This window comes from Lutjanus erythropterus, chromosome 23 (genome assembly GCF_056507025.1).
Source record: "Lutjanus erythropterus isolate fLutEry1 chromosome 23, fLutEry1.hap2, whole genome shotgun sequence".
NCBI lineage: Eukaryota > Metazoa > Chordata > Actinopteri > Lutjaniformes > Lutjanidae > Lutjanus > Lutjanus erythropterus.
Window position 1 is genome coordinate 12,039,719 of NC_139339.1, and position 25,530 is coordinate 12,065,248.

Consider the following 25,530-nt stretch of genomic DNA (forward strand, 5'->3'; position numbering starts at 1 on the left):
CGAATAGCCTGGGAACAATCCAGTCTTAATGCCATATCAGAGCCATGTAATGAGATAGAGAGGGATGGTGGGAAAAACTGAAGCAGACACTGATGTAACAGATTTTCTTCTTACGATGTAAAGAGTGGACACAGCGACAGCATCCATGCAGACTCATAAAACCCATTGCATTTCTAACCTGCGTGGTGCGTAACACTTACAACAAAACATGGTCCTGCTGAGGTCTTTAGACATTCCTCCAGGAGCTTCATTCTGAGTCGCTGCAGATCTGGACTGTCCCACTCCTCTGGGTCCACGCCCCAGTACAGGTCCACCACCTGGAAACACACAAACATGAGCTGACAGTTACCTTACTGTGCCGTGATAAGAGCAAACAGACACATTAAATATATTCAGCTCCTCCTACACCTCGAAATACTAAAGATTTGCTTGTCCTTTATGAAATGTGCTGTTAAAGAAATATATAAATAGAAAAACCACTTTCCTCAAAAAGAACAAGTCAATGATAGATTTTCCTTTAAAAAACAGGGTTATGCACTTATTTTTCTGAGTGGCTTTGCTACTGCAAGAGAGCACTTTAAATGGTAACTCCTGTATTTGTCAACCTGAACCCTGTTACCCCATGTTTTTGTGTCTAAGAGACTAAGGGGGACACAATTTTTTGAAACTGGTCCAGTACTGAGGAAGAGTGCTGCAGCCATCAGAAGCAGAACTAATCCTCATGGGCAACTGCACCCTGTCAAAGTACGTCCAGTAAAGGTGCTTCTTTTTGTCACTGCCAGTGTTCTTCTAATACCATTTTTATACCAATATTAAGGACGTCTGTAGCTTCTGACTGAATCTTTAGTTTAGTGTCTCTCTTGTCTCCTCCCTAAAAATGGTTAAATAACAGTCATTTTTAATATAATCATCACCAGCTCTGGTTTGGTTGAAATAAACCCTTAATTCACAGCATTAGATGTGAAAATAATCCGGTTGCACACACCATTTCTCCCCACTGCTGCTCTTACGGTCGATCTCCTGCTTGCTTCCCTTCTGATATCCCAGAATATTTTCACCTGTAACGTGGTGAATTAAGGGTTTATTTCAACCAAACCAGAGCTGGTGATTGTTGGAACAGTGGAAAGATGAACCAAGATGTTTTGGTGAGTTTTATTTTGTTTGTTTGGTTTTGAATGAAGATGATGATGGCAATGCTAAAATGACACTTTTGCAAAGATGGTCTGGTTAGTTTGGAGGGAGCAATAAAACAACTGCTGCTGCAAGTTAGAGTCTCGGTAAAACAAGAGAAAACCTAGTTTTTTTTAAAGGGAAAATGTACATTTAATTGTTCTTTTTTCTTGTTGAGTTGAAGAAGGTTGTGCTGTTTATGCTTTTCTATTGCATAAATGTTTGACAAAGGACAGGAAAACCTTGTCCAGATCAACAAATACATATGTTACCCTTTACGATACAATTTGTTCTCCTATAAAACAGCTTGTTTTTACATCAACTGCAAAACTAGCAATCGTATTGGTGTTTTTACCACAACCAGATACATGGTGGTCAATTTCCATGCACACATTGAAATGTAATGAAGTCAGTGGAGAAAAAAAGAACAAAAACATTTCAGCAGAGAAGCGCTGCGTTCAAGGGAATTTGAGGAGAACCACTGCCAAGTTTGGGGTTAAGTATAATTAAACAAAAGCAAAGCAGCTCCGGCGGCTTTCGCTCTAAAATCTCAGTTGAACTAACGCCATGACTGTTTTCCACACACACACACACACACACACACACACACACACACACCTGCTCTGTCACTGAAAATACTGCTCTGAGCATTGGAGACCAGCAGGGGAGGAGAGACTGAACACACACACATGCACACGCGCCACAGAGGGGGTCTCCCTCAACACATTCGTCACAAGTTTTGGCAGTTTCAGACAATTCAGACTGTAAACACGCCACAGGGGGACTCTCCCACTGGAGGGGAGAAGGATGAGAAACGCCTGTAAACGTGTCTACGGCCCACAACACACTGCTGCTGGCTTGGTCTTGTCAGGAGGGACAACAGGCCCTCCTACCAGCAGCTTCCTGCGTCTCTCATAGTATTTCCACTGCTGGTTGGGAACTAAAATGTGGTTTACAGTAAGATGCATTACTCCTGGCCTTAGTGGCCCGGATGCACAGATTTCAGTCCCCAAAATACATAATGTGCATGATTGCTTTCTTCTTCTCTTATCATCTTATTCTTCTTCTCTTGTGGCTATCAATTCTGCTGCTCTGCCTCCCAGATAGCCATGTGTGAGGAGTAAAAAGTGGAAGGCAATGCGAGGGGGGATGAGGTGAAGCCAAAGTGATTCAGCAGCGAGGGCTGCTGCTGTCTTCCTTCATGCTCTGCTGCTCAGCAGACTAGCTAGCTCAAATGAGTTTAGCCTGGCACAATGACTGACACATCCGCAGTGTGGCAGAGAACAGCAGTGACTGGCAGCCCTGTACAACCGCTCAGCACTGATACCGAGAGTGTGGGACTTCACTTTGACAGTCTGGGAGATATTTTCCTCCCCCTGTTGCTGGTGGGAGCAGCAGGAGGGCTGGAGATACACCTCGGCTCATCTGCCTGATTGTTGTTGTGCACCTGTGAGCAGCTGTGTTTCTGTGGAAGGAGACAGTGAGGTGCATATTTCTCCCACAGCCTGGGGATGCAAATGACAAATATTTTCATTATCAGTCTTTCCAGTGCCCAGAAAACCTTGTGCCTTGCAAAGCCTGACCACAAAGTTGTAGATATCAGGGGGGATGGAGTGAACAGAAACATAAAAGCAGCACAGGATATTTTGATTAACTTCTTGCCTGAGAGTCTTACTTCATTGTATTCATTTTATTGCATCTTTAATTCTAACCTGGCAACAGAATTTTGTGTTTTCCTTTCCATAAACAAAGCCATTTTCACTAAAAAATGATGAAGGTTCATAAAAATGTCATTGTCTCTGACAATTGCAGACTGATGTCAAGTTGAAGTGATTATTACTTCAGTTAAAGATAGCTCACACAAAACAAACAAAGGCTAGATAAAAAGAGTGCAGCAGGAAAAAAAAGATCCTCCATCTGTTTCTTTCTTTCAGTATCACATCCATTCATATTTGTCTTGCGACTCTCTAAGCCTGAGGCTCTTAAAATTTTTATTTTTTGGTTAATCATTTACATGCTCCAAAAAAGTTTTGATGGCCATTCTCAGTAGATTAGGAGTGTTAGGGCCATATTATGTCAAAAAAATAAAGAGGACGATGTTTGTCTTTTTTTTTTAAATTTAAAGGATTAAGTCAAAATGTTGAGGATGAAGCCAAACTTTCCGTATTAGTGCCAGTCACAAGAAAGAATAAGGAGAAGAACAGAGTATTAGGACCATATTAAGGGCAAAAAAGAGTTGAAGTGTTTAGAATAAAGTTGAAATACCATTTCAACTTTATTCTTGAAATGCAGAGAAAAAAAAAATCTTCCTCTTTGTATGTTTTTCTCTTATCCCCGGCCCCAATACTCATCTCAAATGTCCAAAGCCCAAAGATGTTCAATTTATAATAGCAGAGCTGCAACTGACAGTTATTTCCGTTAATTTTTGTCTTGGACTGACATCTTCAAACTACTATGTTTTGTCCAACCAGCAGCCCAAAACTCGAAGACATTCAGTTTTCCATCACATAAGACAAAGAAAAACATGAATCATCACAGTTGAAAAGCTGGCTCTGAGGAGTGATTGGCAATTTGTTTAAAAAATGACTTCAACGATTGAGTGACTATCAAAATAATTGCTGAGGAGTAATTTTCTATCAACTCATCAAATCAGTCCACTATTGTTTTAGCTCCACATAGAAAAGCAGCCTCCTTGTGAAACATTTTACTTAATAAATGTCTAAAATAACTAATAGATTTACTTCCTGTACATGGACTTGTACTGCCAACAGAGAGGTAAATGACACAACAGTGTATGTGGGATAACAGAACTACAGCTGATTAGGTACAGTACAGTCACGAGCCTCTTTACATTATTCTGAAACACTAAAGGCTTTTACTTTGGAAAAAAAAGCCTCCCACACACACACACACACACACACGCATGATCCGTCACGTTGGCCTGTTGTGGAAAACTCATTGCTGAGCACATCAGTCACTGTGTATCAGTGTCGCTAATCTACTTCCAACTTCCAACGCACATGTGTGGGAGACTGCAATCGGCTCTGCTGCTGACAAGGACCGGAGGGAGGGGGGATGAAGTGAGATGAGCGGCCCCCAGATTACGATGAGGCTTGTACTGGGTCTCAGCAGGTGATTGGGAGGATGCATGGTAATTAAAAGCTAAATGAAGATATTAGTCATCTCTGTTCGTGTGTGTGGGTGGGGGTGGGGGGGTACACTGATTAAATTTACCCCCATCACTTGCTGAGCTTCACTGGAGCAGAGGTGGCAGAAGTACACGCATTCTTCACTCAAGTTGAAGTACATATTATGTAAAAAAAAAAACAAGGTAACATCATTTAGTCATTTTTGTCTTGTGTTTTTTTACGTTGTTTACGTATTGCTATGTCTTTTACGTAATTTGTCCTGTTACGTTTTTCTCTTTGTTTTTGTCTTGTTACGTCTTTTTTTTACGGCATTTTAATATGGCTGACTTTTACATGGTTTTTGTATCATTATGTCCTTTATGTAGTTTTTGTATTGTTATGTCTTTTATGTCATTTACACCTTGTTAACGTCTGTCGTTTGTGATATGCACTCATGAATACACAAAGGAATCATCTTTTCTGTGTGTTTATGTCTCATCCATTTAGGATGAAATCATTATTGATATCGGGAAAGAGGTGCAGAGTGATGCAAAATAAAAAAATTAATCGATATTTCCCCTCAAATGCATTAAAACTCAGGTAACAAACCTGTTGAAAATGTAAGAAGTAGAAAGTACAGGTATTTGTGTTAAAATGTAGGGAGTAAAAGTAAAAAGTTGACAGAATAATTAACCTTCAATTAGAGTACCGATACCTGAAAACTCTGCTGAAGTAGCCGACAGTAACTAAGTGTTATTTGTACTATTTTGTAATATTTGCAAATTTATGCTTCCCATCTCTGCACTGGAGTATGCAGGGATGGGTGAGAAGGACAAAAATACAGAGTTTGACTGTTTTTCCAAAATCACCAAGGACACAAATGAAGTTAAGAGGGAGAGTGAGTGGAAGCGGGATTAGTTAAGGAGGGTTGTTGTTTCACAGTCTCCTTCTCTCTTTTACTTTCATGCCAACTTCTCCTTCGTCTTTGGTGCTCCTCACTCTGATTGCTTTCCCCCCCGCTCTTTCTCTCTCTTCCCCAAAACTACGGCAGTGGGGGTGCTGTTTCTTACGTAAGAGCCGAAGCAGCTTCTGTTAAGCAGCTTTCTAATGCCCTTGGAATGCATTTGCCCGTGGCGGGTCAAGTGCAGGAGGAGGCTTTTTTTTTCATTTATTGAATGTTAGACTATTAGACTTTGGGATTATGCCCAAGATGCCCAGGAAGAAAGGGCATGAAATCAGGCGGGGAAAAAAGGCGGAAAAACCCCACCAACAGAAAGACTCTCAGGCAAAAAAACAAAAGTAAAAATAGATACCGCGCCAACATAAATATATCTTAAGCTCTCTACTGCAGGCAATTTTATCAAGAACATGTAGTAAATCTCTAAGAATGTTTGATGAATGCAGCTTTCTCAGTGCTCGAGGAAAGTGCAGGTTTTAGCAGCAAATCTGTGGCCAAATACGAAATTTTTGCAATGATATATAGTACAAAGAATCAGTTCACACGAAGATGGGTTAAGCAGGGATTTGGACTTTAATGTTAGATCTCTTAATGCTATGTATACTCATTTCAGTGGTCCGCCTGCTGCGATAAGAGGTCAACTCTATCTTCATGAATCTAATAGAGTTGATTCAGGTTGTCAATAACAAGCGCTGAGAGGAAATTTCACATGCATGCCTTGGAGAAAATCTGTCAAGCTCTGACACACTGGGGTAATTACAGCGCGGCGTTTCAGACGCTGCAGCTCAACCGAAGCAAGTTAAGGTTAAGAGCCAGTCGGAGACATGAGGTAATAAGATCACGTGACTTGGGATGACCATAATGAGGCATCGTCGGGGGAGAGAGCAGGGCCTCAGGGAGATTGTTTTTGCCATAGCAGAAGCAAGTTTGAGTGGTGTTTTTTTGTTTGTTTGGTTTTTGTTTTTTTTAAGAGAAGGGATTGTCAACTGGCAGCCTGCGGGCCACATCCGGCCCACCAAAGCTTCCCACCTGAAGCAATATTTATATATTTGCAGTATTACAAACTGGCTGCATGTGGTGAAAATAACAGAAAAAACTGCAGTAGTAATTTACTACTAATGAAAACCAAACATTTCCTACTGTTGCAGCTTTCAACAGAATAAACCGATTGCTTAACTTAAAAACTTGAAATCGTTCAATGCTGACTTTTGGTTTTACACAGGATTCAAACAAGTCCTGTATTTGTTTGATCCATCCACCCTAATGCGATTTCAGATTTGAGCCTCACTCCTCAGTGAACTGCCTCCTTGGCAGAGCTTTGAGAGCATTTTTTAGTCTATCGCTATGGATCTTCATATTAATATTGCTTCATGAAAATAAAGTAATTTATTTTATTTAAAATTCCTGACCTCACAGTGTCTGCTTCAAAACATTCTGCACCTTAGACAAAAGTAGTTGAAGTTCTGTTTTAGAGGCAGCTTTGAGACCAACATTCAAAATAATGAGTCGAGGTTTGTTTGTTTAAATGGCATCCGCGCCAGATGGAGGTGCTTGAGAGCTAAATGGCAGCAGATGCAACTTGAAAAATCCTTGAACCAATAAGTAAATCCACAAGGAAAAACTGATCACAGCCGTGTTGACCAATTGTGGAGCAGTAAACAAAGCACAGATTCATTCTTGCGCTGCAGTGATTGGGAATAATTCTGTTTCTTTTTCTCACGAAATGTCAGAGAACAGACCTCGACCATAATAAAGTACAGAAAATTCAAGAGAAGTGTTCAAATTAAATTGGTGCTATGTTGCCTATGGGACACTCAATCATTACAATTTGATTGTACAGTCAAAATACCTGCCAGACTTGAGAAAAGATTCTTTTAAAATGAATGGGAACCAGGGTATATTATGAGTGGAGTCCAAGTGTCATCACAGCCTCCTCTACAGCACATATACTTTTCAAAATGAAATGAATGCATTTCCAAGTCAGTGAAAGGGTTTTAGAAATTCAATCCTCCTTAGGATTTTTTTTGGGGGGGGATTTTAACCTTGCGCAAACCTGACAGCACATCCTTTACAAGTTAGCTGTGATCAGAGAAAACGTTGCTTGCGGTATCTCATTTTGGGTACCATCAGTCTTTTTTCAGTCAGGGAGTTAACTGCAGACCAGCAGTGCAAGGAAGTGTCTCTTAGTCTGTCTGGCCAGCGGGTAAAAGAAGGCTGAAGTGAGCTGAGCCTGTTCAAGGGCTTCAAGTGTGGGAGGAAAAGCGTAGGTGTCAGTAGATGCTACTTAAAAAGACTGTGAACTTTTCTGCATTTTAAAATTATGCTGAAAATGTGTTTGTTTCGCCTATTTTTTTTTTCCTTCGGGTCAATTGTAATTTATTGAACATCTCAACATTTAAATGACTCCAAATCAAAAATACATTTTTATGAGCAATACAAGCCATCAGTCCCATCTCTAGTTTGGTAGGAAGAAAATAGTTCTTTCATGAAACTGTTCTCAGCGAGGTCGGTGGATTATGTTGAGTAACCAGGTTATGATTTCTGGACAGAGACATTACTGTTGAGTTTTTCAGATTTATTTATTTTTTTGCACAAGCCGAGTGCCATCTAATTCCATTATATGTGAGACAAGGCAGACATCTCTCTGGCAGATATCTCAAAAACTCTGCAAAAGAATCTAGATGGATAAATAGCTCTACAGGCTAGAGGAAAAAACATGAATTTTTGATTTTCGGGTGAACTGTCTATATTTTGTTTTTATACTTATGGATCAAAACACCTATTCATGTTTTTTTTCCAGGTCTATCTATCAATCAAACGTCACAGAAATATGCTGATGTTTTCTGAGATATCCTACTGGCAACAGATAAACTGACAGCGGTGAAAATCTAGCCATCACGGTGACAGTAATAAGACATTCTCTTTATGGAATGAATACTTCTCCCATGGGTTACAGTGTAACTGAAACCTTAAGACATATTTGATTTTTCATTATCTTTGCTGATTGTCAGCATCGTTCCTGTGGAGGCAGTTGGCGTGTTGATATGTTTCTGCAGGGGCTGAATAGAGAAAACAACAGCGTCGGAGCAGGACAGTGACAGTGGCCTGCCGCCAAGGAGTGAAAGAAACAGACTGAGAGGGACAGAACGAGAAATGTGGCAGCCAGGTAAACAGATGCAAGAGCGATGAATACTTCATGCTTCAGTTTCTCAGTCTAATATCACAGCAAAAATCTATTGTTAGACTTGAGATTCCCCATCAAACAATAGAGAAATAGATGAAACATCTCCTCTTCAACACTTTTTTTTTTTTTGTTTTGCCATTTTCCCTCAGCTTATTAATTTGTGTTTTTGGTACAACCTCGATTCCAAAATAGTTAGAATGCTTTATAAAACCTAAAATAAAACAGAATGTAGTGATTTGCATCCTTTTCAACCTGTATACAGTGCTAATACAACATATTTAATTTGATAAAACTGATAAAAAAATATATTGCTTTTTTGTAAATACACACTCTGAATTTGATGCCTGCAACACATTTTGAAAAAATTGAGACGGGGCAACAAAAGACTGGGAAAGTTGTCAAAAAACAGCTGCTTGGAACATAACAGGGTAATCAATAACCAGTAATAGTATCATTATTGGGGGTTGTACTGGTGCCCATGGCATCATGGGTAACTTGCACATCTGCGAAAGCATCATTACTGCTGAAAGGTACATACGAGTGTTGGAAAAACATATAATCCCATCCAGACAACGTGGTTTTTTTTATAGATGATGATGCCAAGACACTTTCTGCACGTGTTCCAACACTGTGGCTTTATAGTACAAGAGTTCAGGTGCTGGACTGACCTGCCTGCGGTCCAGACCTGTCTCCCACTGAAAATGTGTGGTGCATTATGAAGTGAAAAACACGACAACAGAGACCACGGACTGAAACTGAAGTCATATATCAAGCAAGACTGAAAAAGAATTTCATTTTCAGAACAGGTATTCACAGGTAAACACAAAAATTCTACATTTTCATCCAGACACTTCCTATAAAAGCTTTAAAATTAATTATTACCCTTTAGATTTTTAAGTGGCTGACATAATTTAATATCTATTCATGTTCTATTCTGCGTCCTTTATTGACAAAGCCAGACTGACAGCCATGTTCCCTCTCCTTTAAAAGTGCAAGCTCAATAGACTAACATGAATAGGCTATTTTTTAATTATCGTGAAATGTCGTCTCACCCATCATCTCGTCTCCCATCTTGCTGCTGGTGTCGTGAGTCGTAAAAGACGTCTGAGTGACAGCCGTTGAACCGAACCTCACAGCCGTGGCCAGGAAACTTTTATAATAATTGCACTGTCTGAGCGTGTGTGACGGCCAGTGAGTTTGGCAACCACAGAGAGGTCCCACCACATTATTAACAGAGCTGCTTCCAGTAACCCCGAGCTTCAGTTTATCTCCTGCCTGTGGGAGGAAGTGATTGTATTGTAACGAGATGATTTATGAGTCTGAAGAAATGCGAGATTGGTTAAGATAATGGGAACCGGGATCTCAGAGAAGAACTGGACGAGAAACTGACAGTCTGCAATAAAAACTAGCATGGGGAGCGAGTCTATAGACTAATCCAGGGTGTAGGTAGAAGTAAAGCTGGTGCCATCTCACTTGTAAACCCACACTGACAAACTTTAACTTTTAAGTAAAATTTAGGCCAGTTTTAAGAGATATTTAGATGTCTTTTCAACTGGACATTTGAAAATTATTAATTGAAAGAAAGCAATTCCCATTACCTACGCGTGAATGAGAAAAGTTCAGTAGAGTTTAATATACTGTAAGTGACGGCGATGCGCACAAGAAAAAAAGCTCAAATATAGATTAAATGCTGGATATAAAACTAAAACAACTAAATAAATGCATAAATAAATTAGGCTTAGGTTGTATAAAGGTATTCAGGTATAGCAGGGTAATAATAAAATGACTTTTTAATGCCATCATCACCTTTCTATTAAAATGATTAGGAGATGTATTGTAGTGAGCAGCACATGCCACCAAGGGTCAGTCTCAAAAAGGAGAAAAAATGCTTTCTTATTTTGAATTCAGTCTTGATGATAAAGGTAAGCCAGCAAATACTGCGGACTACTGACTGGTCAGAGTAGCATCTTATCGAGAGCGCGTAACTTTAGCGAGGATGAGACGGAGCGAGCAACAGAGGCAGAGAGTGACGTGAATGCACGCCGAGCGGAGGAAAAGCTGAGCGGTGAAGTTGTCAGTCTGGCGGTAAATGAGCAGTGACGGCCCTGTAAATGCACAGTGTGGGTTTGAGTTTGTCGGTGAATGAAAGCTGCCGCTTCCCAAGACTGAAGCAGAGCTCCTGAGTGTGTGTGTGTGTGCGCGCGGGTGTGTGTTGTTCCCAGCTTTAGTGTCAATATAACGTTGAGTACTACAGCACAGTGGAGCTGTTTTTTTTTACATAGTTTTTACACAAATAGTGCCGTAATACTGTTTTACACAAATATATTATTGCGATATTCAGGTGAATTAATATTCCTTACGCCTATGTCATTAGTGATATATACTGATAAAGCTGGGCCAGTATTGGGCCGATCGTATCAGCTGACCTATATATCGCTCTGGTTATTAATACATGTCATTCCACCCTGCAAAAGTTCATACACATGATTATAATGCAGCATGTGTCTCACTATCCTTTCAGGTAGCAGACCCAAGTCAATATGACAGGACCCACCCAACTGATTATAATTCAGACTGAGGCCAACACATCACTAGACAGCCCAACAAATAAATCATAAATTTGAGATGCCAACCACAACCACAAGCATGAAATCCATTGATCAATGTCTTATCAATAACACCATATGGTTGGAGACTGGATTTTTAGTTTCGACTGGCTGCAGACATGTTAGAGCGAGCCAAACCTCACACACACCAGCAGTGATCTAGTGCAGCTAAAGCCTCGTCTGACCCTGATTCTCATGCGTATCTTTGACATCACTCCTCCGTCTCCTCGCTGCATCTTCTCGTGCGCCTGTTTTGTGTCGTTTATAAAAAAAAAAAAGTGAGCACACAGACGAGTGAGGGAAAAAAGGAGGAAGATCAGGAAACACGGGGGATAGAAATGTTAAAAAGGGATCACAGAGACTGATCCCCCGCAAACCCCCCTCTTCGCCGCTGACTGAATGAGGACGCAGGCCTCGGCCCCTGGGCTGGATTTCCGCGCCCTCTTCCTCCCTCTATCCCTCTCTCCGTCTCCCGCGATCCCTCTCCATCCTCTTAAGGGAGCGTTCTGGATGGAAACTGAGTCAAGTGATGAGGGACCGGAGAGAATTGGGTTTCATCAGCTTTGGCATATGTGTGTCAGTGTGTGCCAGCGGAGACGGAGCGTACGTGTGTGAAACGGGAGGCGGGATCACACATAAATTACAAATCAAAGCAAAAATAAATAATGCAACTCGAAGCAGAATCAGGCTATGAGATATCGTACACAGAGATTGTATATGATGTCACATGTTAAAATCATTCATAACCAAAAATGTTAACTCACACACACTAGCGCAAGTCATTATCAAGCTCCAGTAAACTGCGGTTTAAGCCAAGGTGCCAATTCTCACATTGCGTGGGTGAGGATGAGGAGTGGGGGGGTTCGAATAGAGGAGGAGGAGGAGGAAGAGGAGGGCGAGCAGAGTAAGTGAGTCATAGTATTAACTCCCAGGCCTTCTGCATAATCATTTCAGCTCACGCTTCGTCACAGCGAGCTGAATCACCAGACAGACACGTGGCCACGGATGCTGGAGCCAAAACGTCTCTGCCTGGCTTTTCATGCATTACCTTGCCCTTCTCCATCACACACAGGCATCTGAGAGATTCAGGCAGGTTTTTGTTAGCTCTTTCTGCACATTTGACCTTCTGACCTTTTGTAATTGATGCCTGTAATAATAGTAATTTATGTTAATTCATGCAAAATGTAGGTGCAAGACATACTGTACATAATGTGCTTTTCATTAAACACCGTGCTTCATTTGGGCATCAAGTCTGTGGAGAATGTGCCTGTAGTGGGAAGGAACATTTGCTTGGAGCTACACACTGAATGGTAAATGATTCATCCCATTCAGCTTGTCTCCTTACAAAAAAAAACATGCCAACTTAGATTTGCTAAACAAAAACAACAACAGAATAAAAAGAGCTAAACGCCAAGCAAGATTTGATATCAATAATCGCTTTTGAATATAAACAGCTTCCAAATTATTAAGAACGTGTGTTGTGTTTACAGTACAGTGGTTGGAGAAACAGGATTGTAGCCATGATTTTTCACTCAATGTTTTTGGAGATTGCAGACAAAATCCCCCAGATTAGAGGCAAATCACTGCATGAGCGGAAATTGCTATGTGTGAACTGTTAAAAGATGCCTGAGATCTCACCGGTGCCTCGCAGACGACAAAAAGATATCAAGCAGGTTTAATATCTGTGTCGTGGACAGGTCGGGAAGCCATGTAACCGCTACAGCCAATGAGAACAGACTGATTGCAGGAGAGGGGTAGAAAGGGAGAGTAGTAGTGGTATGTAAATAGCAGACCAACTACATCCACCTCCAGCAGCTACAACAGGAACATGCTGCGCAGTACTGCTAGAACGTAGTTTGGAGACCCGACAGACTCGTCGGTGATTCCTTGCGGTGAAAGAGCTTATAATGTGTGACCCTGTCACTGATCAATCGTGTAGTGTGCAAAACACAACCAGTGATGTATGAAGGAGAACTGAATATGGAATATAAAGGTTTTATGATATACCAGGATATTAAAGAATTCTGACGTATTATTTCAGTACAGATGCTTCTCTACTGTGAAACACAGCATCTGAGACATAAAGTAATACTAACTAATAAAAATAAAAAATGGCTCTACCCTCTGAGTATTTTGGGTTTAGTCCCGATGATAAATGTGAGCCAGCAAACACTACAGATGACTGATTGTGTAACGTGTTGAGCAAGCGTGAGAGAGCGCTACGGTGGCAGAGAGTGACGGTGAATGCACGCCGAGTGACGGAAAAGGTGAGCAGTGATGTTGTCAGTCTGGCAGTAAACGTACAGTTTAGGTTTGTCAGTGAATAAAAGCTACAGCTTCTGAAGACAAAAGCAAAACTCCTGAGTGTGTTGTTTCCCCAACGGTGGAAACAGAGCGGCTATCACAATAAGCTCCGCCTACAAGTACTATCTGCAGTAAGTAGAGTACACAGTAGAGTAAGTAAGTGAGCCGTTTTACACAAATACCACCGTAATATTGTATTTCCTGGTAAAATTAGGGATCTGTATTATCTGTATTAAAATTTTATCAACATTCCTATTTTACTGATACCACTTATCAATTTGGTCTTTCTTTTTCATTACTAAATAACAACTTTAAAAAACATATAATATATTAAAAAAGAACAAATTCAGAATCAGTTATAAAAATATTAATTTCTTATTCTGCTCTAACTCTAACTAGAACATCACCATTAATGTTTAAAACAGCAAAGTCACTATTAAAATTCATTAATATGTCACTGGAAACAATACTAAAATATTAATAAAGTAAATCGTAACATCAAAATACTGAGTGATGTTTATAAATAATGAAGAACAGCGTCAGTCATTGTCATTCATCCTGTCCTCTCCTCCGCCCTCTGATGCTGATGAGAGTCACTACCTACCTACATATGTGGCAAACTACTTGTTTCAACTTGCTACTAGCCGAGCTGCTTGTGCTGTGCTCGTGTAAAACAGTGGATGGATGAGAGACTGTGGACAGAAGGATGAAAATCTAAATACAGTTGATGGGGACCTTTGTTAAGGTTGATGTCCATCACAATAACTAACAGTCATCAACCACTGAGCCTTCTAACATCATAACTTCATGATTTAAAAGCCCTCTACATTTTAGGTAGTAAGCCCCGTCAGAGTTGCCATAGAGCCGTTACTTAAGTTTCATTTTTGACATGTAGGGGAGATAATAAAAAGAAGCACTTGCTGCTATTCAGACAGAAAGATGTGTAGTGTGAACATTACAGTGATCTGTCGACTTTGAAAACTGCGAAGTGGTGAAGTAAGCTCCACAAAAGACAGTGATGCAGTGAAATGTAGGTTAATAATTGCACAAAATGCAGGCAAAAAAATCAGTCTAACATGACAAAGCAATTCCTGCTGCATGATACGTTTTTGATCTCCTAAATCAGCTCATGCTGCTGCGTCCAACTCAAGTAAAGACCGGAGTAGCTCAACTTGTGCGCTGCAAGAAAGAGAAGAGTTATGATTTTCTTTATTTAACCTTTTAGACATAAAACTCCTCCACAACTCATCCAAAGTCCTCCAATCAGGCCGCCATTATACGAACTCTCGACCCACAGACCAATATATTCAAGAACTGCTTCAATCCCACTGCCATTAGTCTTCTAAGACTTGGACATATTTGCATTTTGACATTTCTGTGAAGCTGTATGTGTTCTTCTATTTGCGAGCCTCATTTAAGACAAATGTCCATTGCTTTGGGAGGGACAAAGTTGTTTCCTGATTCAGTCTTTGAAATGAAAAATGAAAACGCACACAGAGCGCTCCATAATTCATGCCATACGCCTGAAGTGGGAGCTTAAGTCTGTGTTTTTGCCTTCTTCAAAGAACAGTTTGTTTTATGACCAAATCCTCTAAATGACTGGACAATGCGTGTGCACATAACAGAGGTATTCTAAACACTATTGTATGAAGTCTTGTTTCAACACCTTTTAGTTGGTATGTGCTTGGGGCTGTTTATGATCCAGGCATTCTTAGCGTGAAACGAGAATTAGCTGCCGACACCCTGCTGACTGCAGCTTTATGGAACAATTCAGGGGTCACAAGTCTCCTCATCGGAAACAAATCTCCTCAAATCCTTCCAGGAACGATCTATAGCAAAAATCTCCCCCTGACTCGAGGGCTCTCCTGGATTTGTTAAACAAACAAACCTCTGATAGCAATCTTTCCATGTACACTGATGCTGATTTGCATTGCAAATGATCCTGATCAGTGGACACCGCGGGGAGAATGCGGCAATTCTCTGACAACAACAAAGGGAAAGCCCTCGCATCATGCCGCCTTATCCACAGCTAGATTAGTGCCAGCCTCCACCGATGGAAGCCTTATCTCTGCTGGCCTTCTGTCCGCTTAAAGGGACAGGGACCTCTGCACGCTGCTCTGGGGGCCCCTCTAGGCACGCACGGCTGTGTAAGCTGCGATGTAGATTTGGAGGCACTTAACAGTCAGTACCGGCAAACTACAGCTCTGGAAGTTACAGGCCCCCTGAGCAGGAGGAAGGTAAGACAGAAAGAAAATAAAAGAAATGGAAGATTAAGGTAGAGAAAACGGGAAGGCAGCCGGTTACCTGGAATTCAATCCCATAGTTCTCCCTGCAGAAGTCTCGTAGTTTGGGGTACACGTGCTCTTTCAGTGCGTTCCTCTCTGCCTCTGTGTCTGGAGACAAAAGAAAGACGGCATCACGAAATGTTAATCTAGACTTTTAATGAAACGGTTAAACATTTTAGAAGTTATGCTTCCACATATTCCTTTCTAAGTATTAAATGAGAAGATCAATACCACTCTACTGTCTGTGCAAGCAAAACCATCAATACTACTATACTACTTGGTATACTGACTAATGATTATTAATCTGCTGATTATTAGCTAAAAAGTTATTTTGTCTATAAAATGTTAGAAAGCAGTGAAATATGCCTAATTTCCTAGAGCAAAAGGTGACAACTTCAAATTGCCTTTTTTCTTAGACCAAGAGCTCAAAACCCATAAACATTAACTGAACTATATGTCACTAATAATGGCAGTAAATTATTACACATGAGCAGCTGCAACCAGCAGGTGTTCTACATTTTTGTCAAACAGCCGACGACTCATTCAACTCCAGCCGGTTGATTTATGATTAATTTTTGATTCTAAAAAAAAAAATGTTTTGGAAAAACAAGTTCCGATTTGTTAAGCGTGTATGATGTATGATGACAGAGAAACATAGCTGTCTGTATCAGTCCCGCCCCCACATCCTCCAGATGAATATGTGTGAGAACACTTTTAGCTAGAGGTTGTGTCGCGCTGAGTGGAGAGGAGAGAGTCGTCTTCGGTATTTGTCAAATATTAGCAAAATAACTGATGACAAAACACATTGCACGGGGGACATCTTCATTAAAAAGCTGAAAGACACCGGTGGCAGCAAATAAAAGAGCTGCAATTTGGATGCACACCTCAGAGATGTTTACAGGCTCAGTGAGTGAACAAATTAATGAATTCTGTTCATTTACATTGTGAGTCCAAGATGCACTGCAAACGCACAATATAACACACAACACTGTCAAAGTAACAGGCCTGGATTCTGTGACAGTCATATTTACAGTTTAAAATGTCCTAGAACGCCTTTATATATATTTTTTTTACCATTGACCAATTATGCAATCTAATGTCAGATTGACAAAATCATGTTTTATAAATAAAATATGATGTAATGGAACTTCCTGCAGTAATATATTGTATATAATTAAGTATATATGTTTAATATTTGATTAATCAATTATTAATTAATTACCAAATGTATTATTTTGTCCAGCTTCTTAAATGTGAATATTTTCAGGTTTCTTTAGTATTTTGTGACAGTAACTGGAATATCTTTGGGCTGTGGACAAAACAAGAGATTTATGAACGTCTTCTTTGGCTTTGAAGACATTTTTCACGGTTTTCTGACCTTTTATTGAGCAAACAGCAAATCTACTGAATGACGTTGTTTATGTAAACATGTATATACCTATTAAGAGTACATTTACCTAGAAGAGCGAGTGCTGACACTCACTGTTGAAGAATGAGGGATTATCCAGCATCACCGAGGCAGTGATCATATTGGACAGTTGGAGTGTCACCGACTGAGTGCCCACGGCTTGTTGTTGTGTCCCACTTTTCTTTCCTCCTCTCCTCTCGTTTTCACTGTCTTCCAAATGGTTACTGTAATTTATTTGGACAGGCCCAGTCTCTTTCCCCCCCTCTCTTTTTCTGAAGGGTGTGGACGGATAGTTAAAAACAGAACATGCCCGACAGAGAGGCCCAGTGTGACCAAGAAGCTGAACGCACACGGTGGACGGTGCACAAAAACAGCCGCTAACCGTGTCATACGCACCGTGAGTGGAAGAGCCCACAAATTTAGTCTGACGTATACTTCTCTCGTCTATCTTTAGTAGGGCTTTGGGCCGTGACCGTGCATGTATCCGCCCACAGCTACTCCAGCAAAATGTCAAATCAAAACCAAACGGCTGTAATCGTATGCAAATGAAATAAACGGCAGCTGCTGCATCAGTGGAGCCCTCATCTCATTCCATCAGAGATACATTACACTCTGAGAAATAAATGCGCTTACTAGAACTGTAAAGCGTTCTTCAACTTGCTCCCATAGGAACTTAGAACCTAACAAAAAGGGTTACACCTAGAACCCAGTCAAGGGGTTCTACCAAGAACTCTATTTATATTACAGGGGTTTAATTGAAAACGCACCCAGGGGGTTGTACGGAGAACCATTTAATGTCCCAAGGGTTTTAACCCAGAACCAAACAAGGAGGTTCTACCAAGAACACCTTTATGTTGCAAGGGTTTCATCACAACCCCAGCCAGGGGGTACAACCGAGAACCCTTTTACATCCCAAGGGTTTTATCTAGAACCAACCAAGGGGGTTCAATCCAGACCTCTTTTTTATCGCAAGGGTTTTACAAACCCATGAAGGGGTTCTACCAAGAAGCCTTTCATATTTTTATCTTGAAACCACCCAGGGGATTCTACTGAGAACCATTTGTATTATTAATGGTTTTATCTAGAACCCACCCAGGGGTTCTACCAAGAACCCTTCTTTATCATGGTACAAAAAACCCATGACGAAAGACATCTCAACAATCCTTTTTTTTTTCCTACCAAAAGGGTTCTTTGGATGAACTGTGTCTTAATGGAGCCTTTCTCCAATAAGGGGTTCTTCACAAGCAAATGGTTCTAAGTAGAACCTCAGAATAAGGGTTCCCAAAGGGTTCGTCTTGAAGTGCTAAGAGTGTAGAGTACAGTAACTGTAGGTGACGTCATTAATGTAAAAATAATATTCATGGATTTAGATTAAAATTGTTCTACGTGTTCAGGAAGTGATGAAAGGTAGAAAACAAGTGGAATCCAAATCTGCATCTGGTTGCAGTGTGTCTCAATGTGACCTGACAGACTAAACTGTGTTGTTGTTTGTATTGTGCTGATAACGGCAAGACGCCTCTCCCTCTCGCTCCCCTCTTTTTTTTTGTGGGATGATGATGAGTTATGGCAGCCTGACGTATGTGTGTGTGTGTCTGTTGTGTACACACCCACATGCAAAGGAACAAAGACCGAACGCTACATTCGCCCTCTTTCTCGCTGAGCGTCCCTCCCTCCAGTTTTCTGTTTATTTCAATAGTGCCGACCAATCTATCTTTTCTTTCAGATATGTCCTGTCAGCTCAATCTTTTCTCTTTCTCACTTCCCTTTCTTTTCTATCTTCCTCCCTCATCCTTTAGGGAGCTCATGGGCAGTCAATTGAACAAAGACACGCAGCCAAATGCTCCTAGTTATTTTCCTTCACTTTCCTCTTTTTTACTTCATTTTCCATTATATGTTCTGTCCTTAAAGCTATATGTAACATTCCTGCATTAAAATACCTAAAAACACTAGACTTATATATATTGTTGAGTTGTGTACATTATCTTAAATATTTCCAGAAACTGGCCACTAGTTGCTATAACTTCCCAAGAAACACAAGATATTTTGATATGTCAGAGAGTGAGGAAGGATTACAGCAACAGTTACCCGATGTAACGAATAAAACTTTAATTATCTGAGTCATGACAGAGAAATTTTCATCAAAAATGATGGTTGTTTAGAGACAAAAAGTCCCATGATCCCATGCTACTTCAAGACGTCATCAAACTGTCTTTTGTTATTGTTTTAATGTGACAGAAACCCCTAGCTGCAGAATTTACATATTGTGCATTTAACTATAGAGCTAGAGCCAGGACGGTTAGTAGATGTTAGCTTAGCTTAGCATAAAGACTGGAAGCAGAGGATCAGGTCAGATTGAAAGGTATACTCTTTAACACACCTTTTCTGGCTTAATTCGTGGAAACATCGGTCTGAGATATTTCAGTGGTTCCTTGGGGTCTATGGAAAGAAGGCTCTTTGGACGCTCAGAAACTGCTTTGAACTGTACGTCTCAGGAACAATCGGCACTGATGCTCAGATTGGTAGCTGCCAAGAAGTTGATTCTCTGCTAGAAATCACCTTCACCCCCCCAGCGTCCAGAATTGGCTCGACAAAATGATCACAATCACACAACTAGAGAGAATATGGTCCTATAAACATCTACAGCATCCAATTTATTTTTGAGTGTATGGGCTCCATTATTGACTATCTCAAAAATAAATATCATCAGATATGTCTGCCTAGCTGTATATGTAATTTTTAAAAATTATTTTCTAGCCAACCTCCCGATCATTATGATGAAAAAATGACTTGGAAAATATCGCCGTATCAGAAATCAGCAGTGCATCCCTACTGATAATGCTTCAGCTGGTCCTTCATTCCTCTAGATAGTGGTCACTCTTTCTCAGCTGCCCTCTGAGTCTCATCAACGGGGCTCTGACAAAGCAATCACTCTCTCATCAAGCTACACCAACTGACACTCCAGAGACACTTTGTATGCACAACTGCTTAGAGATCTTTGATTAAAACAGAGAGAGATAGAGAGAGAGAGAGAAGTCCACAAGACAAGTGTCTTAGCAAATAGAACAACGCTGTGACACAGTGGTCATCCACGCTGACATACAGTGTGTGAGGGTGCGTATCGGAGGTGCTTAAACGGTTGATTCACCATCTTTTGAGATTATCTGCCTATAATTGAAATTTCTGCCTCCAGAAACACTCCATCCGTGTTCCTTTGAATAATCCACGAAACACAGCGGGAATGTGTCAATTCTTTGAACACCAAAAACAGAGTTCCTCTCACTTTTCTTGTATTGGGGTGAAGGCAGAAATCACAAACTGAGAGCATGAAAAACTGCAGTTCAACAACAGCAGACGTAGGTGAGAAAATATGTTGTTTGTTATTTGGGTGAACTGAACCGTTAAGCAAGAGATGTATGTGACATTTAGAGATCAAAGCTGCTGTAATGTTCAATTTAACACAGAGATATGTGTGGGTGACACACAGGAGCTAAAATAAATAAAGATAAACATCTTTCTAGTCCAGTGGACCCTAAATTTTGAATATGAATACGAACTGAATATGTTATTTCAGTCTGTTTGACTCACTGATCCTTTATCTGACTGAGGTTTGACCATGGCTCTGAAAGGTATGACGCTGTCCATGGTGCTGAAGCAGCTGACAGATTTGGAATTGAGCCTTTTTTCTTTCAGTCCCGCCCTCCTGTCAGTTTCATCTTGGATCTATAATATGCTGTGAACTATAAATACTACTACATAACCTTTGTACTCAGGAGTAGTGTCATCCTCATGAACACAATGACAAGTAGCGATGTGCAGTGGCAGAAGAGTGAAAGGATCATACAGATTGTAGTGTGTTAACTACATGAGAAAACTCTGATTCCTAAACCTTTTCCAATGTAAATTCAAGCACTTTTCAAGCATTTTCAAGGAACTTTTACAAGCTTTTCCAGCACCTTACAGCTTTGGTAAATTACATTTTGTGATAAAAATCTATGGAAGGATGATAACTTGAAGGAAAATACAACAAAGTTCCATGTTTAAAAATGTGTCACCTGTCTGTTTTATATTGGCTCAGACAGGTTGTATAGGCTGCTTAGTCTACTTAAAATCCGTTACAAGATCAGATCACTTTCATTTTTCTTTTTTGCATTTTTCCTTTTTAAGCCAGTGCTCATCAAAACAGCAACTTCTCAGCATGCCGTCGTCTGCTGGGCTCCCACTCACTGTCAACAAAGACTGACAGATGACATTAAATTTAGCGACACACGCAGAGTGGCGAGCGAGGCTCGAGCGGAGTCCTCTTCATTTTGTGCAAAAAGCAAAAGCAATTATTCTCTCTCTGACTTATTTACTTTCTTGATGTTTCTAAATCTTGAAAATTAAAGTGTTTTCAGGGATTTCCAGCACCCGTTAAATAACTCATGACATGAATGAAGAGTTATATTCTGTAGTGGGACAGAAGGAAGATAACTTGATCAAATGTATCTGTAGAATTAGAAATGTTTATGATTAAGGCATCCTGAAACAATGTCCTTTGGGAGGTGGACATAGGTGTGTGGGCTGTGTCAGTTCTTTGTTGGAACTGTGACGAGAAGTCACAAGGGGCCACAAGCCAAAAAGGTTGAGAACTACTTTAGTCAATGGCTGGGAAATTACTTAACAATCTGAATGACTGATTAGTCATTTCACTGATATAAAATGGCATTTCACAGTCATTTATTAAACGAAAAAAAAAAAAAAGAATAGTTCCACCTTTTCAAATGTGGATATCCTTGGGTTTTGTACTGCAGGTCAGACAAAAAAAGACCCTTGAAAACCACCTTGGAGTTACCATTGACTCTGGGAAACTACAATGGGCACTATTTTCTGGTATTTTCTTTTGCTGTTCAGACAATGCGTAAGTTATTGTCCCTCTCACTTGTCTTGTCATCGAACGCAACATCTCATCATTACATATTTCACAATAAAGCATAATTGTCTTAAACCTAGTCTACAACTCATCAGAATAGACCACAGAAGAAAAAAAAATATATAAGCAAAACATGTCTTCCCCTCTCAGAGTGTACACAAGACTGCTGCCCAAAAAGTTCATGCCATTCAGTGCACCAAACCAGCTCTCTGATGTACAGATCTGAATCTGAACCGCAATGATGCAAACACACAGTCAGTGAGCAAATCAATACCGAATGACCTGGAAGACGCTGAAGGCAAATTGCGGCGGTGTAAATCAGCCATCCATAAAGGCCAGATGTTCCTGCATTTCCCGAACACAGAGAGACCCTACAGGTTATCTGAATACCACTGAATCAGGATGAAAGAAATCCACTGGAGGTTATTGTGCCACCATCCACACTTGATGTTAAGCACCAAGGGAAAACTACAATGTACAGTAAACATGGTGACATGAGACTGGATGTAACGGTGATAGTCAGTAACCTGTTTTTCATTGCACGCAGAACACGTGTTAGTCTATCCGACATAAAAATGTACTATAACAAATTCAGTGGGTAACAGCTGTGCTAGCAGCTGTTACCTCAAAAGCCACTCGTGGGGCTTTTAGGGTCTTTCTCATGAAATACTCACATTTATGTCAGGAACACACTACACATTTAACAGCCCATTTATTGTAAGTGATGATGACATGACTCTCAAGATTGCAGAGACTCTCCTTTGTGGGGAAAAAATAGCAGGTAACCATGGACACCGCATGTTATCTTGTAGATTAAGATTCAAATCTCTTGCCTCCTGACAGAACCTCAGACCAGTCAGATGGTCCAATCAGTCAGGCTTATATTAAAGGGCGACTCCATCTGTGTTCTTAGCCAGGTTTTTTTTTAAATGGGAACTCCCAATCAGCTGTTAGCAAAGAGCAGTGATGTAGGTTTGAGCACTGATGCCTTTCCTGGCCTTTAAAAATGTTAGATTATCAATGTTGAAGGCATTCCTATAGTATGAACTGGACAATGACAGCAGTATCAACACTTCATTTTTAAAGATGTTACGCAACGGCTTTCAAAACATAAAAAAAAAATTTAATTAGAGTATGGACGGTAGGTCGCTACTAATGTCAGGGCACTAGTGAATTGTCACTAGCAATATTTTCAACAATCTCAAATACATTCGTAACCGGTGAGGTCAGTGCAGAGTTGCCAAGTTTGGTCCTCTTTCACTCATCCTTAAAATAACTCCTACAGTTTTCAGGAAACAAACAGACGATCTGGCAAGCTTCAAGCTAATATACGTATGTTGTCGGTTTGTCTCACATAGCCAGTCCTCCTCGTCCACAGCACTGGAGACAGGTCTGGCTCCACACATGATCATACTCACGCAAAATTAGGTGTTTTTGCACCGGAAGAACTTTTCTTAGAATGTAGTTTTGAGGGAGTATTTTAGCTCCTACTTCAGAGTAGGTACTCTCATTATATCAGGCAAAAAGAGGACAGGGTTGCAGAATCTCAGGTGAGTTTTTAAAATGACTTACATCAATGAGTTCAAACAGAGTAGCATTAAACAGAGGGGGGCCCATGCACACAAAGTAGGTGATAAATTCCTGAATGTTTTTTTTTCCTTTTTTTTTTAAACATAGCAGGCTTCTTTGATATAGCTGTAATCAGATGCAATTTATCAAATTCTCTTCAGTTTTTGTTAATGCTGTTTATCGTATTTATTCACGGTCTAGGAACCTCACAGCCAGATGATCACACTTTATTTTATAATCCTCAGTAGTACTTTTTAATCTTGGAGACTGTGCTTTTTATGGATGATTAATCTCTGTATGCAATATTTTACTTCTGTCAGTGTCCTTGCTATGGTTCGATCTAGAGAAATGAAGAGAATTAGTATTATATTCCGAGGAGAATTTAACTGTGGCAGATGTGTTAAATATTCATATGATTTTTTTTTCTGAAGTGAAGTTGCAACTCCTCGGTTTTGGGAAATTCATCAATATATCTTTTTTTTTTTTTCTTTGCATTAAATTACATTCTGAAGGTGGAATCTGGATTAGAGTTTGGTAAGACACATTTCTCTTCTATGAGTAAACATGAATAACTGGAGGCAAAGATATACAGATAACACCTTGATGTATCGACATATTGACGCTCAAACACAGTGAAGACACAGTATTTGGCAAGACTCGACACAGTATATCAAGGTGACTTTAAATGTAGCCAAAAATAGAGAGAATTAAAGGGATAGTTTGGATCATATATCGCCCTCTCCTAACTAACCAAACTCCATGGGCAAAAAAACACAATTTTACCCTGCAGAACCTGGGAGTTGCTGGTCTACCATCCTCTCAATCTGTTAGTTTGTTTGTGTTATTGTGAGATTTTCGTGACCGCAGTCACACAATAACACAAACAAACTAAAATATTGAGGCAATGGTAGACAAGCAACTCCTGTGTTTTGTAAAATTACTGTTTTTGCCCATGAAACCTGGTGTCTTTAGAGAGAATATTTGACTTTTAGAACAGCAGTTTCCCCTTAGAAAAAGCTGTCTAACAGCAACATCAAGCTGTGAAAATATTATAAATATAGCATACACTTAAATGGTGGATCTTTACCAGGTGGCTAAAACTTGTTTTGCTGCTGACCCTGTCAACAGCGGTACATTGCTTTGCTTCCTACACCTTCCTCCTTCTGCTTCTCAGCAATCTACTGTAGGTAATACACTGACTATATGAATACCTCAGACAACCCCACTTCAAAGAGTCCAAACTATCCTTTTAACATATCTTCCAAGAAGACACTGAAAGAAACATTCACTGGAAATTACTGGAAAGATTTTGTTCATTTTCAATCTCAATTATCAGCATTATGCCTCCGAATTCTCCCTCAGCAGAACCCTTGATGTGCACATAAAATAAAATTGCCATTACTTACAAACCACTTGCAGACCACACTAGTTTTCTCGAGGTTAATTATCTTGGTTATAAGTGGATAATCACTATGTAATTTTACTCAGGTGTATCTAGCAGGCTGCTCGCTATCATCGCCATCATTCCCTCATGAAACACTTTTACAGCGTGTTCCATAAAATGGTCTGAACACCCAGGGAGTTAGACGAGAGCGCGAGGGCAACTGCTGAATTTGTCAGAACGACGTCCCGGGGGTGCAGAATTGCTCCACAGCACTCTGGAAAAACTCAGAGAGAGGTCAGTAAAAAGCTGCTGCCAAACTAGTCTCCCTCCAGGAGAAGAAGAGTGGAGGCAAGGAGGCGGAGAGGACGAAACAAGAGGGGGAGAAATAAGCTCACTAGCACGCGTCATAAACTTCACGATGCCGCAGGACAGGGCCGGCCGGGCTCGTCCGGAAAATCTGGCACTCACCGGCCCCTGAGAAGCAATTTATTAAACAAAAGCCACCCTTGACACAGTCTCTCCACCTGTCATCTTTCCCTCTGTCCTCCCTGCCATCCCTCTCATGCTCTCCTCTGTCGTCTCCTACCAGACTCACTTCACTAACATGGATGATTAGGGAGAGAGG

General features: G+C 40.4%; 1 protein-coding gene across 2 annotated transcripts in view; it reads right to left on the bottom strand.

The window, feature by feature from the left end:
• nwd2 (NACHT and WD repeat domain containing 2) overlaps positions 1 to 25,530 on the bottom strand; it is a 65,894-nt gene that overhangs the window by 33,232 nt on the left and 7,132 nt on the right. For both annotated transcript variants that reach the window (XM_084712743.1, XM_084712744.1), the window contains exons 3-4: positions 15,655 to 15,743; positions 201 to 317 (exon numbers count right to left, since the gene is read on the bottom strand). In XM_084712743.1, coding sequence (XP_084568869.1) covers positions 201 to 317; positions 15,655 to 15,743 — 206 coding nt within the window. The remainder of the gene's footprint in view (positions 1 to 200; positions 318 to 15,654; positions 15,744 to 25,530) is intronic.